Genomic DNA, 18,480 nt, shown 5'->3' with positions numbered 1-18,480 from the left:
TAATTATAAAAGGGATAAATAACCTCACAAAGTATAAAAGAAAAATATTCAAATAATATAAGATGTGTCAAATTGAACGGAAAAAAAAACGATTGAATAAGAGACACTACATACAACAACAAAAAATTGAAAAACCGGCACAAAAAAACACTAAAGATAAATCCAAAACAACTAAAAAATCGCATCTCTTAAAAGAAATATAGTAGTTCTCAAATCATCAGAACTACCACGATTAAAAAAGACTTCCAAATAAAACACCAAAACTATAAACAATTATAGAATTAAGTCAAAACTCTCTCAACTTTTGATAATGGCGTATGATAAGATTCCGAAACCATCATAAAATCACTTATTAATTGATCCATAAGTTGAAACATGCTTGTATATGATGCAAAGACTTATTGCACCAATGAACAAGTTATGGAAGAAAATATATATTTATTTTCTAACAAGCAGACACTTAAGTTTTTGTACACATATGCTTATATTTATGATTTCAAACTTTATATATATATATATATATATATATATATATATATATATATATATATATATATATATATATATATATATATATATATATATATGGGAATGTATCAAGTAGGATGGTTTTTAAATAAGAGATAAGAGCATTCAATGCTAACCATTTGATTAATCAAGAGAGAGAAATAATAATTATATTAATATTTTAATAAATAATTTAATTTATCTCTCTTGATTAATTCAATGGTTAAGATTGAATTCTCTTATCTCTTATTTAAAAATTCCTCCTACTTGATACATTCCCATATATATATATATATATATATATATATATATATATAATTCTTTCATCGTTGATATACATCATTTAACACCTAAGTGCTTTTCTCATCTTCATTTTTGATCCTCAAACTATCAAGGAATGATTTTCCACGTAGCTCTCTTCCAAGGTATCCCATATAGAAATCTTTTACGCTAATCCTTTTGAATACTGCTGGTGTGTTTGGAGTTACAAGAGTTGGTGCTGGACATACCATCCCTTCCATACCAGGGCTGTAAAATGTAGCTATAGAAAATCTTTCCATTTTCAAGTTCACCGTTGCTCGATGGTCAATGCTTCTATAAATTCCATTTGTTATCATCTACCAAATAATAACCACCATAAAAAAAAGAAATAATTAAGTCGACAATGTAATAATAATGACGCACACAAATCCTAATTCAACTGGCAGAAACTGATATTGGCCGGAGAAATGCCATCACCAAAAAAATATAATAAGTACAAAAGCAATAATTAATAATTGAATTTGAATTACCTCCAACATGTCTCCAAGGTTGATGATGAAAGCATTAGGGAGAGGTTTAACAGGAATCCAAAATCCATCTTTTTTAATTTGAAGACCTTCCACATCATTGCCTTGGAGAAGGATTGTGAGGCCACCACCATCAGAATGAGAGTTGAGTCCTGTAACAAGCTCTGGTTGGGGACATGGTGGATAGTAATTGATTCTTGTTGATTGACCTGCTGCACCAAATAATTCTCTGATTTCCTTTGTGTCAACTTTTAGGGCATTTGCCATAAAGTCAATGATTTGGATTGCAAGGTTTTTCAGCACTGTTGAATAGGTCTCTAAATGATCTCTGTATTATTCATCCACAAGAAAAACTAATTTGATTTTTTTAATTAAAAAAATATTATGGTTTGTTTCATCATAAAATACAATTGTAGTATTTGAATTAACATGTAGAATAATAATGAAAGTGTGAGTAAATGAATATTTATAAGTGAGAGAATTCAATTACCTATCACCTTAAGGTTTTGAGTGAATAAGTAGTTTGTTTTTCACAAATATGTTTTTTCGATTATACTTTATTCAAAGTTATTTTGTTGTGTTTCATATAGTTATGGTTAAAATTTGAATTAAATAATAAAATTTTGTATCGTGATTTTTTTATAAACTGAGTCATTCGATTCGACCAGTTTAATAACCATATAGTTTTGTCATATAAACTGACTTATTCAATTGAGTAATCCGTTTTAATCCGATTTAGTCTAATACTTATTCAGCTCGACCAATAATTCTATGATTCAACCAATAAACCAATAGTCTAATACTTATTTATCCCTAGAGGTGAATTCAAACTTTTAATTAAGTTGAAAGAGTTCCATCTCATCCAATTATATATTATTTTTAAACAATCCCTAAAGTTGTGATTCTTATAATGCTGACACTTAATTATCAGGTGTCAAAAAAACGTTACTTCATATAAGGTGGCCAGGTGGGTATAAAAAAAAAACGTTGTTTTGATGTCATTTTCGTTTGTTGTTTGTTCTTTATTGTCATTTTGTCCATGTCCGTTTTTTATGGTGAATATATATAAAAGTCATCGACAGTATGCCGGCAATCTAATACAAAATTTTGGTATAATGATATAATTCGCAAATTATTACATCTAATTAAAAATAATTAACAAGTTGTCAATTCACTCTAAACAAGAAATTTATACTTAGTTTTTTAAAATAGAGACAACTCTTATGGAAACTCTAAGGAATATGTTCTCAATCAACTCTTTAATCTTGTTTTCTCACCCTACGACCTCTTGCATGGAGAGAACAAAATTTTATATTTCAAATTGAAACATTCCTTCCATCTTTGATTGCAGATGAATCAAAATTGTAATGGACAATAAAATGCAAAATAAAATAATTAAAAGAAAAAGCAGTAAAAAAAGAGAAAAAGAACCTGAATGGTAAGGGTAGTTTGGGAAATAAATGAGGCTTCCTCAAATGTGGTGGCAAAGTAACCATAAAAAACATGTCAGCCCAATCCAACTTCTGTTCCTCAGACATAACAAAAGCTTGACCATATCCCTCCACTTCTCCTTCTCTTTGACCAAATTTCCTTTTCTCTTCAAATGGAAGATTGTAGAATTCCTTAGCACCCATCTTCACATTTTCCATCAAAGAACTACTCACTCCATGATTAATCAGCTACAAATCAAAACCATAACTATCAGTAATAATTAAATATAAATTTCGGTAAGTCAGCTCAGTTAATAGTTCTGCAGATACATCAGATACATAGGCGCAAATTCGACCACTAAACAACTTATTTCTAAGCTGAATATAAATAACAAACCTGAAAGAAACCCCATTCTTTGCATGCTGAGTGTAGATTATGAAGTTCATGTTGCTTTAGATTGAGATCTTGGGACAATAATTTACTAAGGTCAATAACAGGAAGTTGGGGTAAAGGAGTAATTGTGGATATTATTGGACGGTCGTGATGTGGACGAACATAACGATCTGGAACTGTTGTTAATGGTTGTTTTACTATTTCTTGGACAGAGGGTACAATCAGAGATGTTCTTTCCATAGCTTCAATTAAGAATACTCAAATAGGTGGTTGATTGTTAAATGAGATTAGAAGTGGAAATTGTTAGACTAAATATATTTTGAGAAAGGGGTTAAATATATTAGTCTTAGGGGTAGTTTTGGAAGGTTGTTTGCTGTTGGGTTTTGATTTGTTTTGAATAAGAAAATAAAACAATAGGTATAGTTCAATTTTGTTTGATGATTTATTAGAAAAAATCAATATGATCTACCTAATTACCGTTTATTTAGATTAATTATTTAGTAAATTAATTATTTAATTTGTAAATAAGAGAAAAAAAAAGCACTATAGCGACAAATATTCAACTATAACATACTTTAATTTTAAAATACAATATGACATAGTAAATAAGAGGATTTTGATTGATTATACGTGTAATATTGGTTTATATTATTTATGCACTACCTTTTAATTCTATAAATAATATTAAAAAATTAAAATCAATAAATAATAGATTAAAATAATATATCATTTTGATTAAAAAAATATAAATAAGTAATAAAATTCATGTATGGGTTTAGTTCGGTTTTGAAAAAGAAATCTAACGAAATAGAGTGATTTCCAAAGAACGCAACAGTTTGAACTACGACCCTTGCGTTTAATTTGATTTTGAAAAAGAAATCTAACGAAATAGAGTGATTTCCATAAGAATGCGACAATTTGAACTATGACCCTTGCATTTAGTTTGGTTTTGAAAAAGAAATCTAACTAAATAGTGATTTTCACAAGAACACAATAATGTGAACTACGACCCAAAGAGAATTCTCCAACACAACCATGTGAACTATCACTTAGAAAATATATCATACAACTTTTCAACCACCTAGTTGAACACAAGAAGAGAGTATTTTAAATGGATCATATATGTTAGATAAATAAGACTAGCTCTGCAAGAGCAACAACTCTTCAGCACATAACTCTAAATTTTGGAAGGTTCGATTTTTTTCATTAATATCAATAGAAATAAAAAAATGTTATGATAAAATCAAAAAATTAAAAAAACGTTAGGATAAAAATTTATTACTACTTGATTTTCTTTTTCACACATTTCCTTTTTCACACATTTCCTTTTCTCCCCAACTTTATCTTTGAAATACCCTTTCATTTTTAAACGCTCTTGTATCCTTAAGACAAGGTGGAGAACATTGTTTTTCTTTTTATAATTGGCCAAGGGTTGTAATGTTGAAAGAACAAAAATGTTCATTTTAGGATCAAAGGGGTTGCCAAATGATCACACCCTCACCAGAGACAAAAGGGGGTTGTGTTATGTTGTATAATCCCTTGAGCTAGCATTTTGGGCACTCATATGATGAAACCCCAAATTCCAGTTCTAACGCAAGCAAGCGTATAGGCTACCTATGACTAAAATAGAGCGTTACAGACCAACATCTGGTACCAAGGAATAACGCCTTTATCAAGGTGAATGAAGGCGATGGTCAAGCGCTGATCATTTTGTGCGGCATAATTGTTGAATTTTTTTCATCCTTAGGCTATTTTTGGGAGTTTGCAGAGGAAGGGAGGGGATGACTTTGGAAAATAGGAAGAATTGGGTGAAAATGATAAAAGGATTTTGGGTTGGAGGGTTTTGGAGGGTTTGAGTTTATTCATAACACCAAAAACCCCATAAAATGGGGGAACTCAAAAATTGTATTGAACGAGGGTTTTGGAGGGTTTTAAAGGGTTTACATAAATTTTCCAAATATCTTTTAGGTTGTTATAGTATTCTGAAAATTAAAAATTTAGTAATGATAATGACTCTTTTATCACTCTAAACAAAATCATTTTTTCAAAAAATGTCAAATATTTTCCTATATTTTTTTTAAATATTCGTTTTTGGAAGCCTTCCCCTCCCCTCCAAACTCCCAAACATAGCCTTAAAGATCCATTGTAAGATATCAATACCATTGAAACAAGGAAAACCGAGTTTAACATTCCTTACTTGAAATGGCGGATGAGGTGGAGGTGAAGTGTGAAGCTGGGTTCCGGAGGACAGTCTCGACGACGACTGTAAGGTGGTGAAACTGATTTCAAGCGAGCTAGACATTCAAGAATAATAGCTTTATTTTAGACGTAGTCACTAGTCAGTATCTCGACAATCCATCATATCTAAAACATGTCAAGATTGCTTGAACCATCTTCAAATTAGTGTTTCCAACCATAATAGTTCAATATGAAAGAACCAAATGTTAGGGATGTAAATCATATGCAACAAATAAAGGACTAGATTGATTTAGTTGGGGATCTGTAGGTTGATTGCGAGGAGGAACCATGAAATGCGGAAACAATGCACTCTCAGAATCGAGAGGCTCATGATACCATGATCACAAGATGAAAACTTCATGGAAGCACTTTGGTTAAAGCTTGAAAATAAATGAAGAAGAAGAAGTAAACTATATAGAATCAGTTGATTATTACAATGAGAGTGCAATCCAATATATAGTATGTATGGTGCCACACCATTACTAACATGTTCATGCAATTAGAGTATTGTTCCTAACAAAATATTTTTGATTCTGTTATGACAATTACAACTTGCTTAACAACTAACCAACTACAATGAATTATGCATCAAGTTATCTATAGATATCACGTACATCATACAATTTACATCCCTCTTGCTTTAGAGAACCTTATCATCTAATGTATCATCATTTAACAGTTATGATTATTATTACCTTAACATTTTCTATTAACTTTTGCCCGATGAATATAGCTGTAATAATAGTTTTTTTACCCCCTTACCATCAATATTGGAATAGGAATAAAAGGCGGGGGATTTTGATTGAGTTGAATTGAATTGTCAAATATCTATCTTCTTGTAGCAAAGTTTGTGTAAATCTATATTATGCTTCGAGCATCAAAATTTCAAACATGTATAATTACATTATTTTGAAATCTGCATCCAATTTTTAGTTAAACCCAAATTTTCAAATATAAGTTTAATTTTTTTTAATAAAACCCAAATTTCAATTTTTTAATTCAATAAAACCTAGATTTAATTCAATGGAACTAAGATGGGGAGGAAGAGTTTGATGACATGAAATTACTTGTGAGAATGTTGTTTATGACATGAAGTTGGATGCAGAAATAATTTGGCGGATTTGAGAAAGTTTTGAATTTTTTTGTTTTGGGAACAAGGATGAAGAATGTCAATTTAAAAAAAAAATTAGTGACGGATTTTTCCATCGCTAAATTAATCACAAAAATTAAGATTACATATCACCAAAAAATTGACGTTGTTAATGATATTTGGACATAAAGGATTAATGTGATATGTTTTGAAAAGTTGAAAAATCAAAATGATCTTTGTAAAAATTAGTAAAAATTAATGTACCAAACTAGACCCCGAATACTAGGGGTGTTCGCGGTACGGTTTGAACGGTTTTGATGCTAAAAGTCATTCGAACCGCAAGAGAAAAAAAACGTGCAGTTTAGTTTGGTGCGGTTAGCTTTTAGAAAAAAACCAAACCAAACAAAACCAAACCAATGAGATTTGGTTCGATTTTTTACAAATATTTTATTGAGTCATGCATACACATATAGATTATAACATAATTTTATATTTAGTCATTCATACACAAACAAATAACAAAAATAGTCATCATATTGGACAACAACTTCCCATTTAATATGTATAAATTAGATTAGACAAAAGTGAAATAATAAACATAAAATAATAGCATAAAACAATATCAAAAATATTATAATGAAACAAAAAAATATAAGAGATGAGAGATTAATGAAGATGAAAAAGAAAGAACATAAGAGAGGAAAGATTATAGAAGAAGATGTGCGATAAAAATGAAATTGAAAGAGAGAACATTTGCATAAAAATCAGAAGATGAAAAAGAATATAAGATAGTAAAGATTAGAGAAGAAGAGGTAAGATGTGTGTAGGGAAGATGACACGATAATTCTAGGAGAGATTTGAGAAGACTGAAATTGAAACCATAAGCGTAAGGATGAGAAAGTTGTTCGTAATCATAATACAAATATATAATAGATTTAGGTTTGGTTTAAACGTGACTTAAGTAAAATTTAGGTTGTAACATAATACGCTTTGATTCGGTTTGCAAAATATAAACCACAAACCGAACCAAACCATGTGGTTTTGTTAAAAGATGATCCAAACAAATCCGAACCAAATACGATTTTTTGTGGTTTCGATTTAGTTTGATTTGGTTTGCGATTTTCTATTAAGTTGGTTTGATTTTGAACACCCCCACCGAATATAAGATAAGGAAAAAAATAATATTTAACTTTTTAAATTTAATTGTGGCTAAAGTTTTGCAACGCTACATCTTTCCATGGCTAGGAAAGTTATGACAACAATACTTTAGCTACACTCACGAGTTTATTTTAAACCCTGCTTTTTTGTAGGGGTGTTCGCAGGCCGGTTTGGTTCGGTTTTGAGAGAATCCGATATCCAATTCAATTAAAATTAAATAGATTGGTTTGGATTGGATTTACAAGTTTTTGCGATAAAGCCCAAACCGAACCGATCCAAAAAATAATGGATTGGTTTGGGTTGGATTGATCGGGTAAATAAAAAAATACAAAAAATATTTTTTAAAAAATAACTTATTTACAAAAATTAATTTTTCATAATATTCTAAAAATATAGTTTTAATATTGTTCAAATTTAGATATTAGACTAGAAATTTTGCCTAATAGATTCAAAAATATCTAACAAGAAAAATATCTAAGATTAAGACTTTTGAATCTATAACTAGCTAATCACTTGAGTTAATATGATAATGAATGTGTTTAATAACTTTATGTTTATTTATCACATTACACTAACAATTTTCTAGTAACAAATTAAAATAACATAACTTGTCCACATACAACATTTTTTTCTTCTTATTGAAGTTAAATGTTTGGTAGTAATTTTCATATAATTAATTATGGTTGGTTTAAGTTGGGCTTGCAGGTAGAAAATTAAAAATCCGATGCCCAAACCAATTGTTATTGGATTTCATTGGTTTGATTCGGTTCTTGCCCAAACAGAAAATAATATCCAAACCAAACACTATGGTTTGGTTCGGATTCTGATTTAGTTCGGATTTATCCGAACCAATGAACACCCCTACTTTTTGTTGGTAGAATCCTTAAAATACCCAAACCTTGAGTTTTTATATAATTTTGATGAAATTTTCTTTAAAATATCGTAATTCTTATAATTTTGTACAGGTAGCATTCAAATATAGGGATCATATATTCAATGTCCCTACGAATAATGCCTTCATAACATCATGACAAATATGTTGGATTTGGCATTATCTTTATGAAACAATAATGGTATGATCACCACACCACGACTCATTGAAAATACTTTTATATATAATTTAAACACTTAATTATATAAAATATAATGTAGGACCTGTTCAATTTACAACGTGCTTATTTGATAAGAAAAGATAGAAAAGTATGATGATGACAAACTTCCACAATGTCCCAATATTAACTACAAAAGCATCCGGATGAAAGGTTATTGGAATCCAAACTCCTTCTTTCTTGATTTCTAGACCTCAAACTTTGTTGATCTTGTTAAGGATAGTTATGCTAAAACAGTTCGAGTGAGGGACGATTTTGTCGACGAGCTTCGATTGCGGACATGGTGGATAATATGTCATCCTCCTTAACGAGCTTCGTTTGGGTCCTCGATTCTGTCGTAATTGTCCATCTTCGACAAATTTTTGAGAGATTCAAGAATTCTATTTTCGATGATGTGTTTCGAGAATGGGTTCTTTCGATGGTGATATTAAACATGATTTCTCGCGCCTTTCGCGGCTCCGTTTTGAGAATGGTGTGATAGGAATCTCCTAGGGCATCGATACTTGAAAAGTGTATGGCTGTTGTCTCCGCCTTCATAACCACGAGGAAGAGATTGGTGCTCCCGAAGATGATGACATTCTAGTGATCGGGAGGCTCTCCGGTGCTATGAGGCAACGTCCTCAAAAATTGCATGAGGCAAGGTTATCGCGCCGCATTACTGCTCATTGTATGTGGTCTCGCGATTGAAAAATTTGTTGATTTTCTTCCACTCGCAAGAACCTCTCCTCCAAGAGGTGTGCGTTCTGCTGCTGCAGTAAATTTTAGAACCTCTCCATGTATTCCTAGCATGGTCTAAAGTTGTTGAAGACTCTAGAACATCTCTGGTTCAAATGTTTGTGCTTGAAATTAAGGTTGCTTGGAAGTTTTAGCCTTTAAGTATCCGCCAAAAAGGTTGGAAGGTCGACACGATTTGGAAAGTTCCTTAGCCAATCGGTGGAGGAACCAGAGCCTGAGAAGATGACGCGCACAGTTAAATAAATTACAAGAATTGAATCACCTCTCTCTTTAGGATGAGGTGGAACTTGTGGCGCGAGAGCGAGGATAGATACAATGGATTTTGCCACAAGATCGACATTGCGCTGAGCGATTATTCAAATTGATTTGGAGGCCACCATTATCGATTGAGTAAATTAATGTCCATTTGATTGGTTGACAAAAGCGATTGGGACAACATAATTAAACATAATTGATGAATTTGACGGGAAATTTCGTGGAAACCAATAAGTCGTTCCCACATAGGCACCAATATTTTAGTGTGGAGTTGAAGATTGATGACGTGTCAATGCAAGACTTTCTGATGCAACGGTGATGATCTCCGATATGATGGAGCATGGGTGTTCTTGTAAGGTTAATACTTTATTGCTCTAGTGAGGTCAGAGGTGAAATTTTGCAAGAGAGAATGAAATTGTGCCTCTTATAGCACATATACGAGTTTATATATGAAGAGCGGTTAAACATACATTAAGTTGAAGCAACACAAAGTATGAGACTGTGAGATCATATTTTTTATAACAAAAAAAACCATAACATTTCACTAATTAGTTATTTTCCACTAGGACAATAACAAGTTTATTGGAATTTTAGACTCAAAAACTCAACATAAACGGAAAACACATCAAATTAAAAGATGCATCACCAACCGCAATCATCTCCACTGTTACCACGATTTGAAAAACCATCTCCACAACCTCTATTACCGTGAGATCAAATCTAATGTATAATGTTGTGCAAACAACTCAGATTTGATGTGCGGCCTTCTAGTGAGGGTCCACCTGTCCATCGTTCTCTCGCGAAGGTGTTTTGGATTCGGCCCGATTATGCAGGCCATTTGACCAGTTCCACAACAATTACATTCATGATATATAAAATTATTAAAAAGTCAGATCAACAAAATAATAGATAAAAATTTAATCATTATACTATGCTTTTTTTTGTCTTCTTAAAACCATACATTCATTAATTATTATGAGTTGAAATTGCATATAAATGATGCATAACTCACTTAAATTTTGTTTTAATCATATTTCTAGTCACCATTCAATATCTTTAGGTGAAAAATGAGAATCACTATTATGAACATAAGATACAAAATTGCAGAGTCAGGATTAATTCATTTATCACACCAGAAAGAGACGTTAACTTTGTTTTAACATGTCAACATTTTAAACAATAGAATTCCAAGACACTATAGCTGAGATTTTGCGGCATGAAAAATATGATAAAACTAAAGATGATAGAAAACTGACCATTTTTTTTTATAGACCCCTTATTTTTTTAGGAATCTACCGCAAAATTCTATAAATGTTTCTATATTTCGGAAGTGCTTCGAATATATTTTTTTTTAAAAAAAATGTGATTTCGGAGATGCACTTCTGAAATCATCCTATCTTTTAGAAAAATAAAGGTGAATTCGAAAATACACTTTCGAAATAACCAAATTTTTGGTCTTGAATTTTTCGGATATGTATATAAAAAAAACTCAATGTTGATTAAAAAATTAAAATTAATGTGAATCAATTGTATTAATAATATAATTAATTGTATTAATTAAAATATATAATTAAATATATACTATTTTAATCAAAATATCTATTTAATATAATAAAGCAAAAGGAATATTAATTATTTTATAATATAATATATATAATAACATTTAATTGATTGATTAATTTACCAATGACATATTTGGAATATTAATATTTTTTTTTTATTTTACGATGTATTTTTGGTTTTGGGTTGAATGTACGGTTTATCATCGTTATTTTATTTAGTTTGTGTTTTAATTTGTGTGTTAATATATAAAGTAACATTTAATTCATCGATTAATTTACTAATGACATATTTAGAATATTAACATTCTTTTATTTTACGATGTATTTTTGGTTTTGGGTTGAATGTACGGTTTATTATCTTTATTTTATTTAGTTTGTGTTTTAATTTGTGTGTTAATATATATAGTAACATTTAATTGATCGATGAATTTATCAATGACATATTTGAAATATTAATATATTTTTTATAATGTATTTTTGGTTTTTGGTTGGATGTATATCCAAATTAACCAATATTCCAAATTTTGGGAAGAGTTTTTTCAAAGATGCATAAATAAGTGCTTTCGGAGATGCATATCCGAAAACAATTAAAAATAAGTGTTTTTAGACATGCATCTCCTAAATAATTGAAAATGTTAAAATTGATGATTTTGAAGATGCATCTCCAAAACACTAAAAGATGAGTGTTTTCAGAGATGCATCTCCTAAATAATTGAAAATGTAAGAATGGATGATTTCGGAGATGCATCTCCAAAATAAAAGAGTATTTTGAGGTTTTTAGCAGGGATCCTCATCCTATGAGAGCCTGTTAAAAAGTTGTCTAGAAAACTTTAGACGTCCTTATGCTATAATATGATGTATTTAAGTTGGAGTTATTTTTTTGGTTGTTCTAGATTTGGGCCTATTGACCCCAAATCCATTTCCAACTTTGTTGCCCCGTACTGGACCACTCATACCTTAACCCCCTCCTTCCAAATATTGTGATTTGACTATATTACCCTTGTATAATAAAAATGATTTGTAGCATTTTGAAATTTTTAAAAAATTGGGTATCATATTGGATTTTTCGAACTAACTACCCAATTTTTTCTTGTAAGTATACAATTTTATTGGATATTTTGAAAAAGGGTTAAATAAGTTTTTGGTCCTTATAAATATTGCAGTTTTCATTTTTAATCCCTCCCTGCCTTTAGGCAGCGGTTTTTACAAAAAAACCGTTGTCAAAACCAGCTAAAACCGTTGCCAAAACTTAGGAGGGACTAAAAATGAAACTGCAATATTTATAGAGACCAAAAACTTATTTAACCCTTTGAAAAATTAGGCAATTTAACCATATGCACTTTTACCGGATAATTTGAAAATTCCGTAAAAGTGCATGCATTTGTACCAAATATTTTAAAAAGTTCGATAAAATGCATGTGGTTTTATTAGATTTTTTAAAACATTCGGTAGAAGAAAATGTTGAGATGGTTAACCACATATTTCAAATAATACGGGAAAGCCATGTTGATATCCGAATTTTTTAAAAATCGGGTAGTTTATATTTCTTTGTTTTTTGTAGTAAGGACCAGAGAATTAGATAGAAAGATTGCTTATAGATAGTGTGACAGAGCTGTTGCGAGGACTCATGTGAGGGCAGATGGTTGAGTAGGTTTGCACACTCCGTGGTATCCAACATCGAGGAGCTAGAGCTGATGGATGGGCCATAGATCTTAGTGATGAACCTGATGTTGTGGTTGTTGATGATGTCCAAAAAAACAATTAACATGTGGAGGGTCAGGATAATAGGAAGATGGTTGCCGAGACTGAGGTGGTCCATCATACAGAGATAGATGCCTTGGTTGATTGGAGGTGACTCCTCAAGCTGATATGGAGGTGACTCCTCTGGCAATTATGAAGGCCACTTCTCCCGTGGATACAGATGCGACTGCTATAGGTGATATGAAGGTAACTCTTCTAGCTGATACGGAAGCAACTATTTTGTCTTTGACGGAGCCATCTTTACACACTGATGGAGGGTATCATAGAGGGCCCAGTGACCGTTTCGTGTTCACCAGATTTTTTGATCATGTGGCATTGACCTTATAGTTGGGAGAGGTATATATATATATATATATATACTATGTTGAACTTGATTTATTTATTATTGATACATTGAAAATAACTGATGCTTTTTTTACTTTGTTTATTACAAGAGTGGTTTTCGCTGAAGGTGCCCACCCGCGCGACAAAGTTGAAGAAGTTATTCGATGCCCCGATGCCTTGGTAGGTTAGAGAGATTGTTGTTGATTGCGACCTTTGTAACACTCGTTTTTACTTTAATTATTTATTTTATTGTGTGTTGTGTGAATTAATTGACAATTATGTGGATTATGTGATAATTATGTGTTTATTTGGTTTTATGTTATTTTGTTAGGAGTTATTAGTAAATAATATTAGTTAGTGAGGCTATTAGTTATTAGGCCTAAGTTGGTGTTAGTAAGTGAGGGGTACTAATTAGAGCCCATTAGCATAATGAGAAAATAGTAAGGGTTTAACAAAAACAAGGGTTTTAGAGAATTAGAGATTAGAAGCTTATTTTGTGAAAATTGGGAAAAGAAGAGAAGAGTGAAGAGAAGAAGAGAATCCAAGATTGAAGCTAGAGTTGTCTTCAATCCAAAACCTAAGGTAAGACTGGGATTCTTTCATGATAAAGGATTGTATGATGATGTTTAGGGCGGGGTTTTGATTCTATGTCTAGTATCCATGAATGTGTGTTGTAAATTGGGATGAAATTGTTATGTTAATCCATCAATGATGTGAAAATCTACCTTAAGATGATGATTCTATGCAAGATTGTGAGTGGGTATGTGAATAACTTATGAATTAATGTGTGAATGTAAATGTTGGAAAAACCCTAACTTTGAGATGTTAAGAGAATCTATGAAATTACCGTATGTGTTCTGATTTAATGTTTATCATTGATTGTATGTGTTATATATGTGATTTAATGTTGGAAAAACCCTAACTTTGAGATGTTAAGAGAATCCATGAAATTACCGTATGTGTTCTAATTTAATGTTTATCATTGATTGTATGTGTTATAAGCATGAAATTCGTGATGAAAACTGAGCTAGAAATGATTTTGGGTTGGAAATGGGGGTAATGGATTTGTTGTCATCGCAGAGAGAATTATGCAGAAAACACACAGGGCACGTCGCACGGTGTAACGCGCGTAGCGCGCTGTTGAACCTGCACAGACCTTCTTGGAAGAATGTAGCGCGCGTCGCGCGGGTACGTGGGCGCTTAGTGCCAGACATTCTGACTTAGCGTGCGTAGTGAGCTTATGGGTGCGTAGCGCGGTCTGTAAATTGGAAACTTTTAGTTGATGTATCTTTTGATCCGTAACTTCTTTTTAAGTGCCGTTTGAACCTCCGTGAAGCTATAATTAATGTCTTTCTAATAAATATGATTTGAAAACCTTTGGGAAACCTTTTTGAACCTTTTCTTGAATTTTATCGTTGATGTTGTGATTGTTGTTTTGAAGTGATGTATTGTTGTATGATGTTACAACATAGCACGTGATCGTGAAGTAATAAATTGCTGTATGATGTTACAACATAGTGACGTGATTGAGAAGTGACGAATTACTAAGAAAGTAATGATGTTTAGTCGGTGTTTGTGATGTGTTGTAAATGTTGTGTTTGTATGAATATTACATTCATTGAGTCACATCCATTGCATAAAGAGACGATGGTCTTAATAGCAAAAGCGACGATGGCCTTAATGGCAAATAGCGACGATGTTCTCAATGGCAACCTTTGAGACGATGAGAGTTTTACTCCAAATGGTACCACATACATTTACATAAGTCGAGTCACATTTGAATTGCATTTGACTTATGTTTGATGTTTGTTGTGACGTGATGATATTATGATTGTGAGTTGAGAATATATTGTCGTAATTGATTTGATATTATTGTTGTCGTTTTGGAAGTTGTTTATTGATGAGAGTTGTTATAAGATGTTATATGTTGAGAAGTGGTGAGAGATGTATGATCTTTTCCTTGCTTTGAATATTATCATACGTTCCTTTATACTGTTTGATATCCCACCCCTTCTGTTTGAATTTTACCCTTGGTTGGTAACGTGCAGGTAACGACGAGGAGTAGGCGATTATCTTATAGCTCGATTCGGTGTGTCTATGCTCTGATATGTAACACTCGGGGGACGCTTGTGATGCTTGTTGATTTATATCGTTATGTTTTGCTTATGTTGTTTTATCTGGTTGGATTTTGTTGTTGTTCCATTTGATTGAGACATGTTGGATAGTTATTGCCATGTTGGCATAAATGTTATGATTTGGATTATATTGTCTTTTGAATTCCGTTGCGATGTTATAAAGTTGTTTGGATTTAAATGACTAATGATGTATGATTTCCCTCCGTTATAAGTGTTATGTATCTTTATATATGAGCTTGCATGAGATTTGTTTAAGTGGATATATGTGACGCCTCAAATGCGATGTTTGTTTTTGCGATTTTTGTGCTCTAATTTTCCCATTAAATTGCGGGGTAGATTTGGGGTGTTACAACCTCCTTTCATTGGTGGACTGTTCGCTAACCATGCTTGACACTGCACTATTCTGAACCTTTATTGAGCGATGCCATAAGGATACATCTTCCATTTGGTGAGATGATGGTTACTTTTGATGATGTCTCCTCCCTGTTTCACCCCCATGCCAGGTAGCTTTTCATTGTTTCTCTTATTAACCTGGAGCTTGCATGTATTACTGCTATATATGACTTGGGGTTACATAGGAACATGTGAAAGATGAGTTTAAGGCTAATATGGGTGCTCACTTTATTCTATCTTAGCTTCAAGATAGGTTTGAGGAGCTGGTGGGGCATATTATGTATGAGGCACCATATAGGGTATACATGCTACATCTTGTAAGATGTACTATCTTAGTGGATAAGTCTCATGTATATATCAATGTGAGGTACATGTGGTTGTTTAGTACCTTAACCATGTCATTTGGGCATGATGGTGTGGTGTATTAACTACCCTATATCACTTGGATAGGTGACTGTCTTTGAGACTATGCAGCTTGCTGGCTATATGAGTCTATTTCAGGTATAAAAATTTATTATTTCTTATTAATTTGGTTCTTATTTATGACATTTGTTTATTTTTCTATGTTCTTGTGTAGTGTTAGATTTACGAGCATTTCTCGTTCATTTAGGAGAGGCGGATTACTCTCCTACCACTTCTAGCTCCATACGGGCCAAGAGATGTAAGGCCATGCATGCACACCTTGGAAGTCTACTAGTGTACAAGAGGATTTATGCGCTAACTATAGACGATGCAATTTGGACACCCTACGCAAACCATAGAGTGCATCGAGAGTTTGATGAAACTCTAGACGTAGATGACATTGCACCGAACCCAGTTGTCAATTATTTGTGTCTTTTATTTATTATATGTTTAACCATTCATCACTTAATTCAAATCATATCTTCTTACATATTGTTTCAACATTCTCTGTGACATATTGTTATTGATCAAATATAATTTAATTACAAAAGCTATAAATAAAACAACATACAAGCCAAAATCAAAGTTCCGAAATAGAGAATAGAGATGTTGAAGACCCAAAATTTGAAAAAGAAACAAAGACATGAGTGATCCCCCTCGCTTCATTGAAAAAAATTCTTAAAGTTTCAAATGCTCATGCAGATAGAGGAAATGATTTGCAGCAGGGGAAAACCCGATTTGTATTAAATATGGAAATGGAAACACATATAGAAAAAGTGAACAATTGAGAAGTATCAATAGCCAAGAAGCTAGAAACAAGCCATTTGTGGGTTGTGGTGCTTATAGGGGTGGAATAGGCTAGACTAACTAACAGGGGCCTATAGCCTAGCCTACACATGCTTAGACTAGGCTAGACTTTTTTTAAATATAAAAGGCTTAGGTTTCTTTTAAAAGTTTTTTTAACTAAAAAGACTAGGGTACGAGTCAGAAAAAAATCTTTTAAGCCTATCAAACCGACCTATTTAAATAAACTTGAATAACTTTACTATTATTATATTGTATTTTATCCTTTGAATTAAAATATGAAAATATTGCTTGGTTATCTTTAAGAACTTATGAAAATAAATTGAAAAACTCATATGAACAATGTCATAAATCGCTGCCATAAGTTGTTTTTATAAGTACTCTCAAACAAATAAGTATTATAAAACTTATGCTAATAGGTAAACTTGAATGAGTCAATAAAAATAAAAGATTTAATCTTATTGATATTTTAATTTGTTAGTCTATGTAACATTAGTTGCATTGCTTTTTTACAACTGTTTAAAATGAAATAGGCTTTTAAGTAAGCTAGTAAGTTAATCAGGTCTTCGAAAAGGCTAGACTCAGGTCTAAAAATAAGTCCATGATAAATTACAAATCAAACTTAAACATTGAAATTTTTAGCAGGTCGGACTCAGATTTAGCAAAGCCTAGCCCGGTCTAACTTTTTCTCACCCTTACATGCTTGTCATACAATTTTTTTAAAATTGACACACATATTTTCATTCACTATAACGAGCGATTTCCTAATCAAAACTGTAACCTATTTTCTTCACTCACACGCAGTTCTGACAATAACAACCTAATTGATTTAGCATGTTCTGATTTGTTACAAATTTAATTTTGATAATCTTATTTTTATAATTTTTTAATATTTTTTATATTCCAATTTCCAAAAATTGACCGTTTATAAATATTTTGTTTTTTAATTTGATAGAATTTATTTATTTGTATGTATTTTAACATTTTATTATATTTAATTTTTTATATTTTAAATATATGTTGTATGTATAAATTAATAATTTATTTTATAATTATATTTTGCTAGTTTATAACTAAAGAGAGGATATGAAAGATTTCATGACTAAATTATCATATTTTTTTCTTTATTTTTTAGGAACCAAAATACTTTAATTCAACAAATGCAGAGAAAAATGAAAATAAAAGTTATAAATAAACCGTTGTTCAAACCGTCGCTAGTTCTATCGTTAAGTTATAAAAACCGTCGCTAAGTTGTAGGAGTGATAAAAAATGTGGATAAATTTTTTTTAAAAGGATCATCTTTTAAAAAAATATTATAAAAGACTTAAAAATAAAATTTAAAATATTTAAGAGGAATTTTTATATATATATATATATATATATTTGTCATTTAAT

The 18,480-nt window shown here is 31.4% G+C and overlaps 1 protein-coding gene across 1 annotated transcript; it reads right to left on the bottom strand.

The window, feature by feature from the left end:
* Positions 1–710: 710 nt before the first annotated feature.
* LOC131607666 (oxoglutarate-dependent flavonoid 7-O-demethylase 1-like) lies at positions 711–3,480 on the bottom strand. The gene is made up of 4 exons (XM_058879644.1): positions 3,123–3,480; positions 2,727–2,974; positions 1,299–1,623; positions 711–1,124 (listed from the first exon to the last, which is right to left on the bottom strand). The coding sequence occupies exons 1-4, from the start codon at positions 3,357–3,359 to the stop codon at positions 858–860; spliced, it is 1,077 nt and encodes a 358-aa protein (XP_058735627.1). The 5' UTR covers positions 3,360–3,480; the 3' UTR covers positions 711–857.
* Positions 3,481–18,480: the final 15,000 nt, after the last annotated feature.

This window comes from Vicia villosa, linkage group LG5, assembly GCF_029867415.1.
Source record: "Vicia villosa cultivar HV-30 ecotype Madison, WI linkage group LG5, Vvil1.0, whole genome shotgun sequence".
Classification (NCBI taxonomy): Eukaryota; Viridiplantae; Streptophyta; class Magnoliopsida; order Fabales; family Fabaceae; genus Vicia; species Vicia villosa.
This window is presented reverse-complemented; position numbering and strand designations above follow the sequence as displayed.